The 19,842-nt window shown below is 36.6% G+C and overlaps 1 protein-coding gene across 1 annotated transcript in view; it reads right to left on the bottom strand.

Annotated features, from left to right (window-relative positions):
• Nucleotides 1-19,842, bottom strand: part of HMCN1 (hemicentin 1) — a gene marked incomplete at its 5' end in the record, with an annotated part of 218,465 nt that overhangs the window by 138,563 nt on the left and 60,060 nt on the right. The window contains 8 exons of the mRNA XM_008572836.1: nucleotides 240-326; nucleotides 907-1,020; nucleotides 5,860-6,027; nucleotides 6,617-6,898; nucleotides 8,304-8,465; nucleotides 9,190-9,312; nucleotides 14,414-14,510; nucleotides 16,891-17,066. Of these exons, the coding sequence (XP_008571058.1) occupies nucleotides 240-326; nucleotides 907-1,020; nucleotides 5,860-6,027; nucleotides 6,617-6,898; nucleotides 8,304-8,465; nucleotides 9,190-9,312; nucleotides 14,414-14,510; nucleotides 16,891-17,066 (1,209 nt within the window). The remainder of the gene's footprint in view (nucleotides 1-239; nucleotides 327-906; nucleotides 1,021-5,859; nucleotides 6,028-6,616; nucleotides 6,899-8,303; nucleotides 8,466-9,189; nucleotides 9,313-14,413; nucleotides 14,511-16,890; nucleotides 17,067-19,842) is intronic.

Below are 19,842 nucleotides of genomic sequence, written 5' to 3'. Positions count from 1 at the left end.
TCTCTCTCTCTCTCTCCTCTTTTTTTTCTTTCTTTCTTTCTCTTGGGGATTTCCTGTTTACCTCCACAAAATCTGAGAAGTTTCTTCCTACATTTTTACCAGCTGTACTAGACTAGAATTCAATTTCAAATGCCTATTATAGTAGTTGAACTTCTTCTCAACCAATTAACATATACAGTGGAAGCAGTGACTATCCATGGGTGGGGGAACACCAGAATTATGAGAGTTGAGCCCCTTACCTGTCACTTCACAGGTAAGGATAACATTTTCTTTCTCCTTTACCTTTATATCTTCCAATGCATTTTCACCCACAATGCGAGGTGGTACTAAAAAAGAAAAAAAAGAAAAAAAAGTAACAGTTCAAGCAGCAGGGCTGCTATTTTATAGGCATCTATGTTGATGTTTTTATTAAGCTATAACCTTCAAAACAAACCCCCACATTCTCATGTATTATTTTACTGGAATGTCATAATATTATTTTGATCAATTCTGATTTTAAGATATAAAGTTATGCATCATGAATCCAATTAAAATGAATTTTATTGTAATGTAAATCATAAAGTCTGGATGAAAATGTGTCAAGAAATCAATGAGTAAGATCATATATTAGAGATTTACAAGTATTTCTCCCACTATACCTCTAACAAGCACTCACATTAAACAAGTCATTCAGCGTCTCAGTATATTGTTGAACAACTGTGAACAAGACATGGCATTTTAGCCATTTTAATCAGAGTGATTGTCTCCAAACAATCCTAACATTGAATGCTTGCCAAGAATGACAAAATCCAGGGGCCAAAGAACACACAATGTGATATCAAGCTATAAATAAACTTTAACTCTGCTTCCAAAATGTATTTGAGCCAATTAGATTTTTTCCCTAGATATCTCAAATTATATAAGTACCTAATACTGAAAGTCCAACGATTTTTCTTTCTTCACCAGCTGCATTCCTTACAACACAGGTATATTGGCCAGCATCTTCAATTCGGGTCTGCATCAACCGCAGTGTCCTGCCTCCTGGAGAAAAAACCCACCAGCGACTTAAAAAGAAAACTGAAACTTTAAGTTGTCCAAGTGTTGCTCAATTTAGATAAAAATTTAGTCAATATGCTTCAAAGGCCTTTAACATGAATTTATGTCAAGCCTTTTTTAAAAAACCACATTTTAAATGTATGTAAAACAATAGATAATTTTAAATGTTCTGGTTCAATGGATAAAAAATTAAATACACTGTTAGGGAACAGCAAGCAAGAAGCAGAGTTTCGCAGAGAAGTTTATGCTTGAATATCATTTTATTTTATTTATTTATTTTTTTTGTCTTTTTTTTTTTTTTTTACTGACCGGTAACGGGATCGCAACCCTTGGTGTTGTGCTCGCACCGCGCCCAGCCAGTGAACGGGAACTGGTCTCCACATGGGATCCGAACCCTCGGCGGGAGCGCCGCCGCGCTCCCAAGTGGCACACTCTCCAGTGCGCCACCGGGCCAGCCCTTGAATATCATTTTAAAAAGTAAGTATATTTTAAAACATGAATTGAGAGCTGCCACTTCAGGTACAATAGAGGTAGAAAGGAGACATGAGAAGTGGTCCCTAAAGCAGAGAAGGTGGCCAAAATGGTCAGAGACGAGGCTAGAAAGAATATGGCCAGATTTATCATTTTAAAAAGTAAGTATATTTTAAAACATGAATTGAGAGCTGCCACTGCAGGTACAATAGAGGTAGAAAGGAGACATGAGAAGTGGTACCTAAAGCAGAGAAGGTGGCCAAAATGGTCAGAGACGAGGCTAGAAAGAATATGGCCAGATTCTGTGCGGCCTTGAACGCTATGCTAAGGAATTTAGATTTTATTGTGTCCACTAAAGGCTATGGAAGTGTGTACACACACAAAAAAGGTCATGATCTGATTTGTGCTTTAAAAAGACACCTGTGACAATATATTTAAGAAAAGATTCCCTAGTTTACTTTTGAACAAATAAAATGGGAATGTCAGAGAAAGGACTAGACCAGCAACTCAGAAGTGGGTGACATCCATACATAAGGGACAGATGTAACCACGAAGGCTGACTACCAGCTTTCAATTGAGTTTCATGGAATCCTAGAACTATGTCTATCAAAGGTTACAGGGGCACCTCATGCACTAATGCCATGCCATTTTTGTTTCTTTTTTTTATTTTGAACTTCCAAGTAACATTTTGTTTGAAGAATATTCTTCATCCAAGAAATGCGTGTAGACTGAGAGTGAAACTCTGATATGCTGAGGGTGTACTTTGGAGAAAAACTCCATTTAAGAATAAACGTAGAGGAGCCAACAACCAAGATGAAACAAAGTCTGCAGAGAACAAAGAGACACACTGAGAGAGTGGAGTCCTGGAAACCAATGGAGGAATAAAATCTAAGGAAAAAAAGTAAGCAATTTCTTAGATTTTGTAATAGTTTTCCAGCTGGTATATTTTTCTTAGCACCCTGAATTTGAACTAAAAACATGTAATGGTTAAACATAAAATTTTCATGTAAATATGCACCTGGATCTGGTTTTGGGAGGAGTTTCCATCTGCTTTCTGTTTATGTAAACACAACAAGCTGACTTTAAGTTTTTTCTATAAGCAACCTTTCCACTCTCAACCCAATGAATGGTGAACTTAGTAGTATCTTATGCAGACAAATAAAGCTGATTATCTGAATTCAGTCTTTTTTCCCCTCAACTATATTTAGGTAAACAGATACAGAAATTATCTAAACATATTTTTTAAAACTTATGTCAATTAGGAAAGGATTGAAGTACTCACTGCTACTACAGATTAGTCAGACCATAATATGATTCCAGTTGAGAGACATTAAAGCAATACAACTTTTATGGGTCTTTGCTGGCTTTCCAAATCTCAGCCTCCTAAGTCTCATGATCTTTCTTTTCTCTTTGTTTCCTGGTCCTCTCACTTAATTCAGTGAAAAACAAAAATGGGTCTGACAGTAAGTAATTCTTGTATGGAGACGTCTCTTGTACCTATTAAATTTTTATAGCAGTTATCTGTTCTTGGCAGATAACTTCATAACAATGATAGGGCTTTCAACAAAGCACTTCTTTCAGCAAAGCCATACTTAAAGTCTCAGAAGGACTAATCTTAATGAAACAGAAGTGTGCAGCAGACCAAGAATCAAGCAAGCCACATGCCATTCATTTGATTCTCATTCATCTATTGCAGAAGACACATGTTCAGACTGTAAAACTGAATTATTCCTTTGGCAGTGCCACAGTGTGAAATACTTTTAATACGTTAGCTCAGATATCTCCAGCTGCTAATCAAGCAAGACAAAACTAAATAAAGCCAAAACACCACTCCTGTAAATCTATACCAAGCTAGAGTCCACCCACCTATACTGCCTTTTTCATTTCTCAGAGCTCTGATGTAGTTATTATATTTAATAAGAGTTTCTACTTTCTCAGCATTTGAAAAGTTTTTTAAAAAGCCAAAAATAGGAGGATAATTTCAATCCAAGAAGATAATGAGTTTGGGTTTTTGGTAACCAAATTTTATAAAATCTTTGCCATTATTATGTACTTTCTAAGATCAACAGAGACTGAGTGACCTATGAAAATGAAAGCATTAAAGAAAGGATATAGGAAAGTTACCAGGACAGGGAGAACACGAACCTTTTACAAGATGTCTATGGCACTAACAACAAACAGGTATGGGATGCTTACCATAGAAGTCAGCACTGTGTTAACTGCTTCACATACATCAACTCATGCATCTTTACTAAAACCCTAAGAGTCAATACTATTAATATCTTCACTTTACAAGTGATGAAACCAAAATTTACAAAGTAAATTGCCTGAGGTCATAGATGTAGTAGGTATTAGCAATAAATGAGGCTAATAGCAATGTGCGTTCCTCATCAAGCTCCTATCATTTATAGACCAAGATCATGATGAAATGGAGCAACTTTAGGTTATTTAGATCTAGTTCCAACACTAGGAAAGGATCTTTTCTGAAAAAGCCTTCAATAGCGGAAATTTAAACTTTGTTTGAAGAGATTTAGGGGAAGGGAGCTTAAAAGCACTTGAAGCAGCTCATCTTGACTTTAAACAAGCTAAATACATTTTTAAGTTGTTTACATCCAGACCTAAATCTACCCATAGAATTTTCCATACACTGATATTACTTTTAACCTCTGGAACTAGGAAGAATCAACATAATCCTTTCTATACCATGGCTCTTCAAATATCTAAATTTACAGCACTGTACCCCACAGATATGTACAATCAACTCTGTTTCAACAACAAAATATATGTATGTAATAAAATAAAAATATTTACTTAAAAAATTAAATTTAGTTTTCATTATGTGCCAAATAAACCACAAGATTTATTTTTACAAGCTAAATATAATCAAACATTAATTACTTTGTGATTATTTACCATCATGGTTATCCACCTTTGCAAATATTGTCATTAAATCCTTCTTTTACTCTTCCTAAGAAGGTCAACTAAGTCTACCATGTAATTGGTCTCTTACTTTTCTTATTATGGAAAATATAATTTATTAATGTGGAAAATATTGCATTTGTTTTCTTGATAACCACATTACACTCAATCATTTTGAGATTAATGTGATTAATCACATTAATTCAGAGATATTAATTCAGAGATATTTTCATATTAAGAATTCTGAAGCTATATCTCAACATCATTTTCATCATTACTTTTGAATGTAAGTGCAAGGGCTTATTTAACCTTCATTTTGTTAGGTTTAACATAAAAGTTCCAGCATGAGATATGTTTGAAATTGGATGTCTTCATTCAACATATTAGATATTTTTCTAAGTATCCAAGGTTTTTATTAAACACTAATTTGGCGAGATTATCTTCTTAATCTGTGTCCAAATTATTACTAAAATGGGCCAAGTGCAGATTCCTGTAGCATGCCTCAAGAAACCTCTTTCTTTGCTTTTATCGATCCGTAAAGGGAAAGTTATTCCAGTTTTCCTACATAATTAGATGAGGAACAAGCTGAATATCTCTTGAGATTATCTTCTTAATCTGTGTCCAAATTATTACTAAAATGGGCCAAGTGCAGATTCCTCTGGCATGCCTCAAGAAACCTCTCTCCTTGCTTTTATCGATCCATAAAGGGAAAGTTATTCCAGTTTTCCTACATAATTAGATGAGGAACAAGCTGAATATCTCTTTTTACAATAATGATAAAGTCTTTCTTAGCTCATAGTAAACTACCTCATCCTGAAACATAAAAATCATTCAGATTAGTCATGAATAAATTGAAATGCGTGGTAATAGGGGTGTATTATGGATATGATTCACTGCAGACTTTGGACTCAATTTCAGCACTTCTTTTAATGCTTCATTTTTCCAATTCATTGGTACTCATTGTATTATGAATGCTTTGATATCCCATCATTTAAGTCATAAGCAAGCACCAAGATTGATTTTTCTAAAGGGGTCCAGAGAATATTTACAGATTTCCCCCATTTTCATATAGCTTCCTATGTCCGTCTCAATATTTTTCTCTCAATTTCAGCACTTCTTTTAATGCTTCATTTTTCCAATTCATTGGTACTCATTGTATTATGAATGCTTTGCTATCCCATCATTTAAGTCATAAGCAAGCACCAAGATTGATTTTTCTAAAGGGGTCCACAGAATATTTACAGATTTCCCCCATTTTCATATAGCTTCCTATGTCCGTCTCAATATTTTTCTTAATATGATCATTGAGTACTATAGTACAAAAGATCGAAAAGAAAAATAAGATAATAAAAACACTGAGAAATGAGAAATGAAGGAGAAATTGTGGCCCTATGAAGCTTATCCAGATTATCAGGCTACCAAATCTCATAATACCTGAGAGAATCCTCACAGAATTGCTCAGATTGACAGGCCACCCATCTTTAAGCCAGGTAATTGAAGGCAGGGGAATCCCTGAAGCTTCACAAGTCAGGGATATTGAGTTCTTTTCCACCACACTGACATTTTCAGGTTCTCTATGGTTTCCTATGATGCTCGGAGGGGCTGTAAAACAAAACAACAGGAAATGGAATTGGTTTCAAGTTATGAGATTTGTGTCTATTAAATTTACCATCACTTCTATAGATTTAAAAATGATAGTTTCAATTGTATACATCCAAATAGTTGTTCCTGAGTATGTGTGTGTTTGGTCTATTCCTACTGACATTGACGGCTCATTAATTAGAATATTCAAGCTGACTTCAGTACAACTCATGCACAATCAATGCGAGTCAGTAAGTTCTCAGGAACCTATGTGTATACTAGTCTAGTTAAGCCAGCTAATTTGGAAAAGGTATAATAAGGAATTTTATTTGGGACATCATTGGGCCAAAAGAACTTGAAGAAAATTTTCTACTTTACTATGCGCTTTCCTAAAAGAATATTCAATATGTTCTTATCTCAGCAAGGCAAGTAATGTGATGTCAGGCCTAGGAGGACAAATCATTAGAGTGATTTAGGTAAGTGGTACATATGTAGAAAAGGAGGGACTATAAATAAGACTTTCAATACCCACCGCCTATATTTCCCATCAAAGACGTTAGATTACATCAGCCAGTGAATAAGCCTTTAGAGCCTCTTACTACTTACTTACCGTGCACACTTAAGTCATATTTTCTGTCAGTCATTCCTGCTACATTCACAGCAACACACGCATAACGGCCTGTGTCAGACACGTGAACGTTCTTCAGTTGAAGGACGTGACCTTCATCCAATATTTCCATTCCCCTTCCCTTGGCCAGGGGGCGGCCATCTTTCATCCAGGTCACTGTTGGCTGAGGAACACCCTGCACCTCACATTCCAGGGAAACGCTTTTCCCTCGAGTCACAATAATTTCTGTAGGGTGGCTGCCACTGTTGGTTATGGTTGGTCGAACTGGGGAGAAAAAAGAAAAAAGAAAAAAAGAAAACAGGAAACAGTTACTTCAAGTCTTATGTAGAAGTTTTCATTAGCCAAAGTCAAATGCATCTTTTTTATGTCAAGATACTAACCACTAAAGCAAAGAGCCAGGACTAACGGATGTGGCATTACTACATTGAGAGGTGGGACTCTTCTCCAATGTTTCTAAGTGGGTTCCTACCTAAAATAAAACTTATGGACACAGTAAAAAAAGAATGTTGTGTTTGCCAACTTCCTGTTTTTGAGAAGTTATCTGAATATTTGAACATATTACTTGTAGCTCTGCTTTACAGAATTCTTTCTAGTACTAATTTTAAAATATAGATATGGTGGCCTGTCTTACAACCCAGTGTCTGTTACCAGCACCTTTCCTCCTTCTATCTCCTACTAGAGGAGGTGGAGAAGCAGAGATTGTTTCTCATTCTTTGAAAACTGGGGTGGCCACAGGAATCAATTTTTCAGGTCTATGAAATCTAAACAGAGGTCTGCGGGGCGTTAGGGAAAACTTGTGCTCTCCTGATAAAAGGAGCAGATACCGCTCCTTTCTTCTGTCCTTGCCTGCAGTGCAGACTCGATAGCACCGCTGCAACAGCCACCTGGAGGCCACCACGGAAAGACCAGGAGAATCCCGGAGCTCCTGTCCTGATCTGAGTAAACTGCTGACCAACTCTGGTGACTAACTTCCAACCTCAGATGTCTCATCATCAAGCCACTGATAGCCAGTCATTCTGTCACTTCACAGCTGAATTCACCTAATGGATATTGATTCTCAGACGAGAATTAGACCAACTCTAAAAGTATATGAGTATGTGTGGGAAGAAAAATGGGCCAGTGTCAGTAACCAGTGTCCTTGTGCCAGTTTACCATACACGGGTCATGTGACCTTGGTCAGTTAAACTTCTTTCAGCTTACATTTCCTCATATGTAAAATGGAAGCAATAGTTTTGTCTTATGTAACAGCTCATGTAAAGGTTAAATGAGATAACGTAAATATTTTAAGCACTCTAAAATCTTATGCAACTTAAATGTCCTTTAAAATAAAATACTTTTGCATATTGTAAATATACCCTATGGTACAATGCTACCCTTTTCCTCCCACCTGACTCCCATGTCCACTGTTCTGCTCCCAATAAATCACAGCTACATTGATGTGACTGCCACTGGGGAGCCAATGCAGAGTGGACAGCTCTATTGCTCAATAGTCAGAAAAAGGTAATTGCTCTTTGGTTATCTCAGCACAATTTAAATTTGTGAGTCGTATGAGAGTTATATTATAACCTTACCACTCTGACTGAATCTTAAAGATATGAGAAAAAGCAAATGAAAAGAATGAAAAGATTTAAAAGAAAATTGTGCCAAGCCTGGCTAATCAATAACTTACTGTAAACTTGCAGATTGTAGTCTTTTCTTGTGGTTCCTGCAACATTTGATGCCACACATGTATAGAGCCCTGCATCGGAATATTCAGCAATCGAAATTTGTAACTGTCTGCCTCCAGATAAAATTCTAACTCGCCCCACAGAATCAGCCAGCACTGGAGAGCCTGCAGAGAAAACCAAATAGCAAAATACAAGGCAAAAATATAAAGCATTTTGTATATGAGGGTACTTTGAAAAGTTAGTGGAAAGATTTGTATTACCTTTTAATTCTATTTTTCCATGAACTTTTTGGAGTATTCTTGTACATACACTAGTAAGTATGTATACTTATTTACTTCCAAGATCAAGTGCCTACAAGGCAGGTGACACAGTAAAATAATCCTGCCCTGGTGTGCAAAATGAATGAGTACTAAAATATAGAACTGAAAATGTAGATATCTGTCTGATACTTAGCGGGCATGAATAAGTATTTTTCGACTGACAAATTGAAAATCTATTCAACTGCAGAATTCAGTCTTAACATACATTGCAAAATTGTCACAAATACAGCAAAGATGTTTACTTCAGAAAATAATTTTTAAGATCTATTTTAAGAAGACAATTTAGTTCTTTGAATGTCGAATTCTCAATGACTACAGCTGCCCTATAATGTACCTGATTAAGATCGATTAATGCAGAAAATTATTTTTTTTCTGGGAAACAATTAGTTTTAAAAAAACAAAGATTTTTCAGCTGAATAGTATAGAAATAGCACATGTTGTACATTTAATATAAAGCAATTTTGCCATCTAGTATTTAACACACAAACCCCAGAAAAGTTTGTTTATAAATTACCATGTTTGTCAAGCAAAATAAATAATTTTATAAATTTAAAATGATAGAACTGACCTTTCTTCTTCCAAACAAGATTTGGGGGTGGAATACCACTTGATTCACACAATAGACTAATGAGATTCCCCTCGATGACTGTAAGTTGAGCAAGTTCATCAGAACCATAAATATTTGGAGGTACTGAAAGAAAAAGAAAAAGAAAAATTATTTTTACACTCATTGTATATAGAATTTCCCTACCACTTTGCATTCAAGAAAAAAGATTTCTATTCAAACAAGCAGACAATTAGCACGAGGCTGACATATCAATACCATATTAAAAGTTACCTGTATGATGTAGAATAAATACCTAATAGCAGACTTCCCATTTTCACAGATAAAAAATCAATTACCAAAATACTCAGCATGGCACAAAAAAAGCTAATTTATTAGAGATATTTAGATACCTCACACCAAAAAGCTAAGGCATCCACCAATTTTAAACTTAACCCAGTCACTGCTGCCTAGCCATCTTACGGTAGATGCTGAGCGGAATTGTAAAACATTAGGCATATAACATATAGTAAAAACAGAGGCAAGGGGTTCCATCTAAGAAATGCACATGTTACTTTTTCTAGATTACACAGCCTGCCTCCCTCCTGGCCTGCAGCTTCTCCCTGGAACCTTCAGAGTGAATCCTGACTACCCACACTTCTCTCAAAGAGGCTGGAGTCTGCAGTTGCCAGCTGGACCTTCCCAAGGACACTTTTCTGGCCATGGTATTGTAAGATGTTTGTTCTTCCCAGATCCTAGGAATTAAGGAGTAGGAGAATCCTCCTCATCCCCCAGTACAGCTTCCAGTCATTGTTCAATTACCCTCATGTAAAAGCTTCTATTCCTATAAGGCTCTTGCTACCAATTTACTTCTCTTTTTCTTACTCCTCTCTGCAAACCTGTCATTCTTCCTCTATGCACTAAAAAATCTCAGAAGTATAAAGGTATTCATTTTATACTTCCTCTTCGTACCAAATCCTGCCATCACTCTCTATGAATTCAACAGCCACATGTACAATCAATCTAAATCAACCTACTGAGTTCCTTGACAAGCTCATCACTTTCCCCATCAGAGGTCATACCATGCCTCTTCCTTACCTGCTACAACATTCCTCCTATAAATTTATAAATTTAAGCCATTCTCTGACAACTGCTGTATTCTTCTTGCTCTCTCACTTAATTTTTCCAAATTCTCAATTCATCAGCCTAATTGGATCTCAAGTCCTTTGGCCTCTCAAAAGTCTCCTTATCCAGCTGCCTACTCTTTTGTTTACTGACTTCTCTATCCAGCTTAGATTTCATGATCAATAATTTCAACTATTCCTTTGCCAGTATTCTCAGCTGCTTGCACCGTGCCTTTCCCATTTGGCAACACCCTTACTCTGGACGAATCCTACAGTTTACTCTTGTCATGACCTTATATCACAGATCAAAAGTTCTACAGAAGAAAATGTCACAATTACACAGATTGTCACTACTATAAATTCGTGATCTCCATCCTCAACTCTACCCTCTACCCACCATAGCTTCCATTAATACAAATACTTGCAAGTCTTTATCTGTAATGCAGACCCCCTCTGAGATCTAGACTTCCGTATTTGACTGCCTAGTTAACATCTCACCTTGGGTGCCTTAGAGGCATTGTCAAACTTGACCTGTCTCAAACTGAACTTAGCCACCTTTGTTCCTTCTCTGAGGGAAGGACACTACTATCCACGTAGCCCGGCTGGCTAAGCCACAGACATCCATTCTTTACTCTTCTTCTTTCCACACCCCTTCATCCAATCAATTAATTGTGTTGGCTCAATTTCTTAAATAAATCAAGAGTTTATCTGCTCTCTTCTAAAATACAGATCTGAGCATCCCAGTCCTTCTTTAAATCCCTTTAATGTACTTGATGACCTTTAGAATCAAATCCATACTTTTCAAATTGGTTTGAGGCCTTCTTTAATCTGCCCCTTTCTAGTTTTCTACCCACTATCTCTTGTCTCTCCTCTGCACCACACAGGCTCCGTAGTGAACGATGTTCAGTTTGTTAAACACAGACAGTATTCTCTGGGCCTTCGCATCACTTCTATCCTCTTCACAGAGTTGATGCTTACTTATCCGATTAGATGTCATGTGCCTGATATCTTTCTACATAACCTCCTATGATAGTTCTTAGGATATTTAGTTTTATTTGACTATCTAGAATGTCTTCTGCACCGGCCAACTATAAATTCTTTGAGAAGAGTGTCTTTGTCTTTCTCATTAACCTCTCCATGCCTAGACATGGCATGGTATCCAGAACATAGAAGGCACACCACAAATACAGTCATGTGTCACTTAGAGATGGGGACATGTTCTGAGAAATGCACCATCAGGCAATTTCATTGTTGTTCTGACATCAGGATGTACTAACACAAACCTAGATGGTATAGCCTACTACACATCTAGGCTGTGTGATGTAGACTACTGCTCTGACCACTGTCATATATGCAGCTCGTCGTTTGACTAAAGCATCATGTGGCACATGACTGTATTTTTTGAGTGAATCTATCCTTGATGTCTCAACTTTATCACCTATCATTCATTCTTAAATCTATTGTATTCTGCTTTCCACTATTAAGTTCCTTTTTTTAAGAGGCATTGGTCTGCACATTTGCAAAGTACATTTAGTAATTTATTTCTAATTTGACTTCTCTAGAATGTGTGATATGATTTATTCTCCCATCTACCTATGCCCTACCTATTCATTGTCCACATTCTTCTTCTGGGAACACAATTGTCCTTGGTTTCCATGACATATTTTTTACACAGATTTTCTCCTACTTCTTTGACTGTTTCTTCTCCATTTCCTATTTGGGGTCTCTTTTTTCTGTCTTCCTGATTATATGGCACATCTGAGAGCCATTCTATTTAGTACTCTTCTGAGATATAAGGTCCTCAGTTTCCCTTAGTTCAAGTTTCAGGACACACCTCTGGGTTTCAAGCCACTCCCCAAGGTCTCAAGTCCTTCCTCTAGGCCTTCCCCTAGAAGAGAATTACTGTTGTTTGTTGGACCTATTTTTAGAACCAACATGGGAAATCAAGACCACAAGGAGCTGCCTTATGCAAATCCAGTGGCTGGGAATGTTCAGTAGAGAAGGGTTATATAACGCTAATAGCTGAGCATGCTCAGTAAAGTGGAATTTATCCTTTGAATGACCTTTCTACTAGAAGTGCTAAAGAGCATAGAATATTCTTGAATATGTTCAGTGCATGTGATAGAATTTGACTAATGAACATGCCCTAAAAGGAGGCCAAATGAGCATGTGCTAGACCATGCTATACAACAGGAGACCACCCCTTTAACTGAATATTTTTTAGATGGCATTAATATGTATGAGACAGCAAAACTATAAAAACTGAATCCCAGCAGAAGGCAGGTTATTGATCACTTTCCTAGGGCCAACCCGCACTTTGTTGTCTGAGGTGTGTATGCTTTACTTTTGCATTAACCTTACTTTTAGTAGGCGGCTGCTCACTCTCTCGAGCCAGCCTGTACTCTGTACTAAACCTTACGTGTGTCCTTCTTACTTCTGTACTAAATTTGGTGTGGGCCCTGCTGGGTCTCTGGAGCTAGGCTGCACTCTCGCTGTGAAATCTGTTATCTCTTATTCTTTACATTAAACCTGTTCTCACTTTCTACTGTGACTTTGCTCTTGAATTCTTTCCTATAGTGGAGTCAAGAACCTGGTAAGAGGACAGGGTTAGTTAAGGCCCGATATTGGGCACCCTCTAGACCCTTCCTCCAACGTCATTTCTGTATACATTCTTTTTACTCGAAAAGATCTCAGCTGCTATCCATATAGTTATGTCTCCAACTTTATGTTTTAAACTCTTATCTCTCTTAAACTATATGCTTGTATTTCTGGCTGCATGGAGGACAGCTTCACATGGATAGTGCAAAGGTACCTCGAATACCACATTTTGAAATAAATTCTTCACCTCACTTTCTAATGGATCATCACTCCTATTTTCCTCTTTTTTTTCAATCTTTACTTGGTAACACTTAGCTTGGTGTCTTGTTCACATTAGGAACTATATGAATATTTTTCACATTTGAAAAAAAATGAGGAAGAAGAAATGGAGAGCAAAAAAGGATGGAAAGAGGTAGGAACAGAAGTTAATGACAACCAATATGTAGTAAATATAAATTTACTAAGTAGTAAATTGTACTATTTAAAAGTAAATTAATCCTTTCATAGGGTGAATAATAGCACCACCTATAATCTGCCTCAAGAATTTTTTAAATGATAATAATGATTTATTAGCAAGTCATTTCCTAAATAAATGCATGCTTTAAAAATTTTTTAAATTATCGGTCTTCAAGTCTATGAATTGATTATGGAATCAAGTTATTTCTTCTACCTGCCTATTTATTTAAAAATGTATTTTTTAAATTATCAGTCTTCAAGTCTATGAATTGATTATGGAATCAAGTTATTTCCTCTACCTGTCTATTTATTTAAAAATGTATTTTTGGGTAAGCTTTTATATATGAAGGGCAAATTTCAGTTCATCATCTCAATTAAAAAGTTTAACCAAACACAATCAAAATTAAGAGGGCTTGTCTAAATGAATTTAAAGAAGTGCTTAAAATAAAGAATTTGTTGGAAATGAAAGCACTTTTTAACAATTAGCAAGCAGCCACAGTCAAAACAAAGTTGTGATTATTCATGAGAATTACCTTAATTAGTAACAAATGGTAAAATTTCAAGAGGGATTAGCTTTTCTCTCTGGTCAGCATAGTAATTCCACCTCCCACCACACAAGTGCATGTCTCTCTCTCTGTCTCTTTCTCTCTATCCTTCCCTCCCTCCCTCTCTATTTTTTTCTCTCTTACACAAACACACACTCAGTTTTTACATAATTTGGACTTTAGACTTTTCTTCAATTGTCCAACCCACCACTAGTTCCTAGAGAAGACCCATTCATTGCAAGATCCTGGTTGCAGAAGCTAAAGGGCATGTTACTCAGGCAGGAGAAGAGTTACATGGCTAATATGTTTTAGGCTCAGGAAGTCAATCTACAGTTGCTCTTGAACTAGTTAAATTAGCTGATAGGACAATTCAGCATCATCTAAATATACTGAATATTTTATCCATCTATGTATTATAATCAATTTTAGTTACATCGACAAATATCATTTTAAGAAATGACACAAAGAATAAAAAGTTAAACCACAGGCTGCATCATTTACTTTACAGGAGCTGATTATACTTACCCCAAATGTTGACATTATAGTTCTTCTCAGTTTTTCCAGCAACATTTGTTGCTTCACAAGTGTAACGACCAGTGTCCTGAACCTGAGCATCTTCAATCTGAAAACCAAATCATGCTTTGAAAACACAGTTTCCATTTTGCAATTGAGGGTTTTCTATTCATGCTGTCTTATTTTTTAGCTTTTATTCTGAAAATTTTCAAACATATAAAAAGTTGAAAGAATAGTAAAAAAAAATGGCTATATGCCCATCACCCAGATTCAGTACTTACCAAAATTCAACATTTTTTATCTATGACATACCTTATTTTAATCTGGTTTATATTAGGAGTTGAAGTTCTAGAAAGTTCTAAGTGTTCTTTTAAATACAATTCAGATAAAATAGAAAAAAAAAAGAATCACAATTTTTTTTTTTTTGTCCTTTTTGTGACCGGTAAGGGGATCGCAACCCTTGGCTTTGTGTCGCCCACACCGCGCTCAGCCAGTGAGCACACCGGCCATCCCAATATAGGATCCGAACCCGCTGCGGGAGCGCTGCTGCACTCCCAGCGCCGCACTCTCCCGAGTGCGCCATGGGGCCGGCCCAGAATCACAATTTCTGATAAAGTTATTTAAGCTTTAAAATATACTACCCTTATATATCCAGGAAACTGTTCAGTACAGTAACACCCTTATTACAGGTTTGTTACATATGTCTGATACCCCCTCTGAGTTTGGAATCTTCTTCAGGCCAATTAGCCTCAATCTCCTAGTACCCAGTTTGGTGCTTGGTAGATGATTATCAGCAAATATTTTTCATGTATTTATGTGCAACTTGCACCAATACTCTCTCATCATTCATTCATTGACCATTCAGCACTTATTACAAACCTTGCACTAGATACTTCAGGTAGTAACCAGTAAGCCTGCATGTCTCATAGAGTCAGAAGGGGGAGGAGAGTTGAACAGAGTGGAAGGACTAATACCTACTGAATGTCTAGTGCGTGCCTGGCAAAATAAAATGGTAAGATTCTATTACTCGACCCGGTTAAAGGTGTGCATGAATGGTTCTGGGGCGTGCATAGGTGAGACAGTCTTAACTGACCAGTTAGGTTTGAGCTCTGTAGAAGTTTTTACTCTGGGGTCTTCTCCCCACCCCCCTCAATGGGACCTGCACACTCCAGGGTGCCTGGCCTGACTCCATGGTAGAGGTCAATGGATCCCAGGATTTCATCACTATCACCTGAACAAACCAATTTTTATACTAACTGAGATCTGCGTTCATACAATTGCCTACCTCTGTCATCCAGTCAGAGCTAATGTTTAAGAAATTACCAGATGCTTTCTAGAATGCTGGGCTCTGCCTCTGAGCATGTGCAGTGCTTTTTCTTTTTGCTCATGCAGCTCGACTGGCTTATCCCTTTTCCTCTCATTCGTGATTCTGGCCTTCCCTTTCTCAGCCAGCTCCACTATTATAGGATCATAATTTTCCAGATTGCCTTCCTTTGCTCTAACACAACTTCATGCTCCCTCCCTCCGACCCCCTTCTTTCCTGCTGCCCTTCCTATACATTGACACCTGTCATCCATTTCTCAAGACTTTCTGTTTGCTAGTAATAACCTTCCTCTACCAAGAGGCTACGTAGCGGTTAGTAGCACAGGATCTGAAACTATACTCCCTGTGTTCAAATCCAATTTCTGTCTCTTAGTAACTGTGAGCAGATTATCTAGCTGTTCTTTCAATTTCTCAGTTGGGTTATTATGAGGATTTTATAAGCATTCAATCGCCTTTTGCCCTCCTGAATTCTAATTCTGTAGGCTGGCTTTCAATGTCAGCTCTTATTTCACTCGAACCAACCTCGTCAACATTATTTCCAAATGTTCACTTTATTAAATTCTCTGTTTTAGCCAAACTGGTTTACTTACTTTCCTTAATCAGGCCTTTTGTCCCACATACCTTTAAATTCCTAAGTAGTCTTCTTAGATTATTCCAGGCAACCAAAGCCTCACCTTTTACTATCCCCCCTACAATGTACTGTCTGTATCATCCACTTGGTAATCAACCCAGACTTACAGCACTTACTGCATTTTCCAACTGAACTGTTAGTTCATTTTTCATATATTTATGCAAAATTGGAAGACATCAAGGACATGAAATGTGTCATACTTTTCTGCATCCTTACCCAGAGCACCTAAAATGAGTATTTGCTGATTGGTTGAATGACTGAAGATGAGACACTCCTTAGAGTATTTCTATATTTTCCTGGAAGCATTTTTTTGAGATGGCTTCTGGCTACAAAGGTGGACAATTACATATTTAAATATCACTAAGCATAAAATATTTTTAAAAGTCACAAACCTTATCAATAAAAGGGTTTCCAGAATTTTTATAAGATGAAATTAGTAGAACACTCATAAAAGACAGGCAAGTTTAATAGAGGGAATGCTGAAACCGTGAGCTTCGGAATAATATAAGACAAAACAAATGAATCTATAGCCTACCTGTAACACACTTCCATTTTCAGAGATAGTGAGCCCTGATTTCTTCAGCAAGGGGCGGCCGTCTTTTAACCAAGTCAAAGTAGGTGGGGGAATTGCATCACTTTGACATAGTAACTCCACAGGATGGCTGATGAGGACAGAGACGTTCTGTTCTTCTCCCATAATATTTGGTGGAACTAAGTGAAAAATGGGTTTTCCCTCAGGATAAAATAGGCCAGCACACTGTCTTCATTAATCATATACTAAATAACTTTATTGGTTCTTTTAAGATACAGGATCACAGTCATTCTAACATACCCTCTCTTTGCATCTTTTGGTTCAAAATCAAATGTTAATAAATCCCTGGTTAATGTATTCCTGTTGAACTAAAATAGTTCCACTAACTTTTTATTTAAAACACTTTTATAACTGGAAGTTCTCATCAAGTGCCCATTTAGGAAACTTCTAGAACTGGATGTTACTGCTTAAGGTTTTCAAAGGAACAAATCACTCACGAACTCTGGAAACGACAATCAATTAAAAGCAAATACACTTTCAATATTTATTTACATTTTTGCAAAAGAAATAATTTCATGATCACAGAGGCAAAATTTAAAAATAGGGTTGGAAGAGATTTCAGAGACCATCCAGTCCCACCTCGCAGTGTGCAAAACATAACAGGTGACAGATAATAGCTAGCACAAAATAATGTGACTGATTGATGGCAAAGTTAGGAGTCTTCAGACTTGCAGTTTCATGTTCTTTTTGGTTTTCCACAGTGCCCTGTCAACCTTCTATGTAATGAAGATCATGTGGGATAAGTAACACAATAAAAAACAAACCAAATCAGTGACCAGCTGTACAGCATACAATTACATAAAAAAAGAGGAAATGAGTTGAAATTTTAATGAGATTAAAATTGGAATTCCCTGGCTGTCAGGCCTGTCAGATGCTGAAATGTGTTCTCGGAGAAGTTTAAGGATATCCGTCCCTTGGGTGTATTAAAGAATAGAGTAAACAATCATTTGTCTTAGATGGTTTAGGTACAGCCCTGCCAAGATTGAGAGGCTGGGCTCCATAACCTCTCAAGGACTCTTTCAGGCCTGTATATATAATAATCTAGAAAACACAAACTAATGATAAAATCAGGCCTGTTATAAAAGTTCCACTCCAAAAAAGCACAGAGGGGAATTTCTGTGGCCACTTCTTACTAAATCCCATAACTATTGAGGATTGTAGGAAACTTACCATATTTGTAGGGGTTTTTTGTTTTGTTTTGTTTTCTTATGAAAAAGTTTAAGTTTCATTGAAATAAATCCTAAGAGACTTGGCAAATGCTTTGGTAGAAATAAGGTTTTTTTGTGGTAAGGAATATTACTACAGTCTATCAGCCACTGTTTCAGGCTGGATACCCTCGGGTGTGGTAAGATGACAGACTGCAGTAGACTGAAGAGTAAGTAGCGTTGTGTTTCTGTAATCAGATTTTTCTGCTGCCACCTCTGCTAGAGAGGGAAAGGGAAGCGAATGAACTAAAGAGCATTTTCAGGGTTCAGGACTTGTTCTCAACACAAAGGAATTGTTGCTAAAGGAAGAAATACCCTGCACGATGGCTGGAACTGACCAGTGGAGCATTTGTGCAGAGATTCGTGATGCTCCTTCTGCTAAATTTAATAGCACACACTGATATCTGGTTCTCAATCAAGTTAAAGTAATCTGTGGGGAACAGAAAACAATGGGAGTGTTTTTGATATGTGACATATTAGATAAAAGATATAAGATTAGTCTGTATAAAAAGCAGCAAAATAAGCACAACTGGTGCCACTTTCCAAGATACCACGAAAACAGATACATTCACAAGCCTTAGCACAGGAACCCCTAAATAGAATAGCTGATTTCACAGACTGGAAATAATTTCAGGTAAAATTTGGTCTCATTGGATAAAAAAAGTACCATAACTATAAAAAATGTGTTTATCTTAGATTATGTGTAGAATTTACAAAAGTGCATGAATTCTTTACGACTATTTGCAGAAGTAAAACTCGGAAACAATCCAAGACTGCAGAATGCTAACTTATTTCCGAATATTTTTCTGTCAATCATTTTTCTTTACAGATAAATTAGTTGCATCAAGTTCAAAAGGAAATCAGACTTTTAAAACTGAGAGGGAAAAAAAAATGCAAAAGCAATAGAGTATTTGTTTAAGGGACTTAAGCGAAGGCAACTCTAATTACAGCCAAGGATTATATTACCAAAACATACCTATTTTTTCTGTCCTGTCTCTCATTTCTAACTTTTTGTTTAGTCTGAGAAGAGAATAAGGTTCTCTACCCTTTAGTCCTCGACTTCCTTAGATGTTATCCCTATTTTGTTTAGTGGTAATGTTGCTTAGAAAGGGGTGTATTCTGGACCTGTTTCTCATTCTACATATTATACTCGTTAAATTTAATTACCAAAATCAGAATTGCTATACGGTTATACTTGCTGAGATGCTGAAAAATGTGTGATCTGTAAGAAAGTTCTCTGAGCTTAAATTTAAAGAAAAAGTACTATAGGAATCCAAATCTTTTAAAAGTTCAACTATCTTATTTCAGCATCTTAGAATATGGTAAAACATACTCTGAATTCATACCAGGGAGAAAATTTTTTAATGAAATACTCTTAGAATTGTAGTGAAAGCTATTTTATTCGCTGTTATTCCTCCTCCTACTTTTTGCTTCTCAAAGAGCCTTTACTTCATAAACATAGCATTGATCAGAAAATGTGCTGACTGTAAATATAAAAAATGTAATAAAATCACGGATTTGAGTAGAATAGATGAAGAGATCTACTTGAAAAGATACTGGCTTCAGTGAGAAGATTATGTCTCCCAAATTTCAGAACTGCTATCCATAGTCATGTTCTTCAGAGTACTCTATAAAACCAACACCCTACATGCTGGATGCATGCATTTTAATTACTCAGAGCTTTAAAAAA

The sequence above is a fragment of the Galeopterus variegatus genome, unplaced genomic scaffold (genome assembly GCF_000696425.1).
Source record: "Galeopterus variegatus unplaced genomic scaffold, G_variegatus-3.0.2 Scaffold841, whole genome shotgun sequence".
In the NCBI taxonomy this organism is placed as follows: Eukaryota; Metazoa; Chordata; class Mammalia; order Dermoptera; family Cynocephalidae; genus Galeopterus; species Galeopterus variegatus.
Note: the sequence above shows the minus strand (reverse complement) of the source record. Positions and strands in the feature narration are given on the sequence as shown.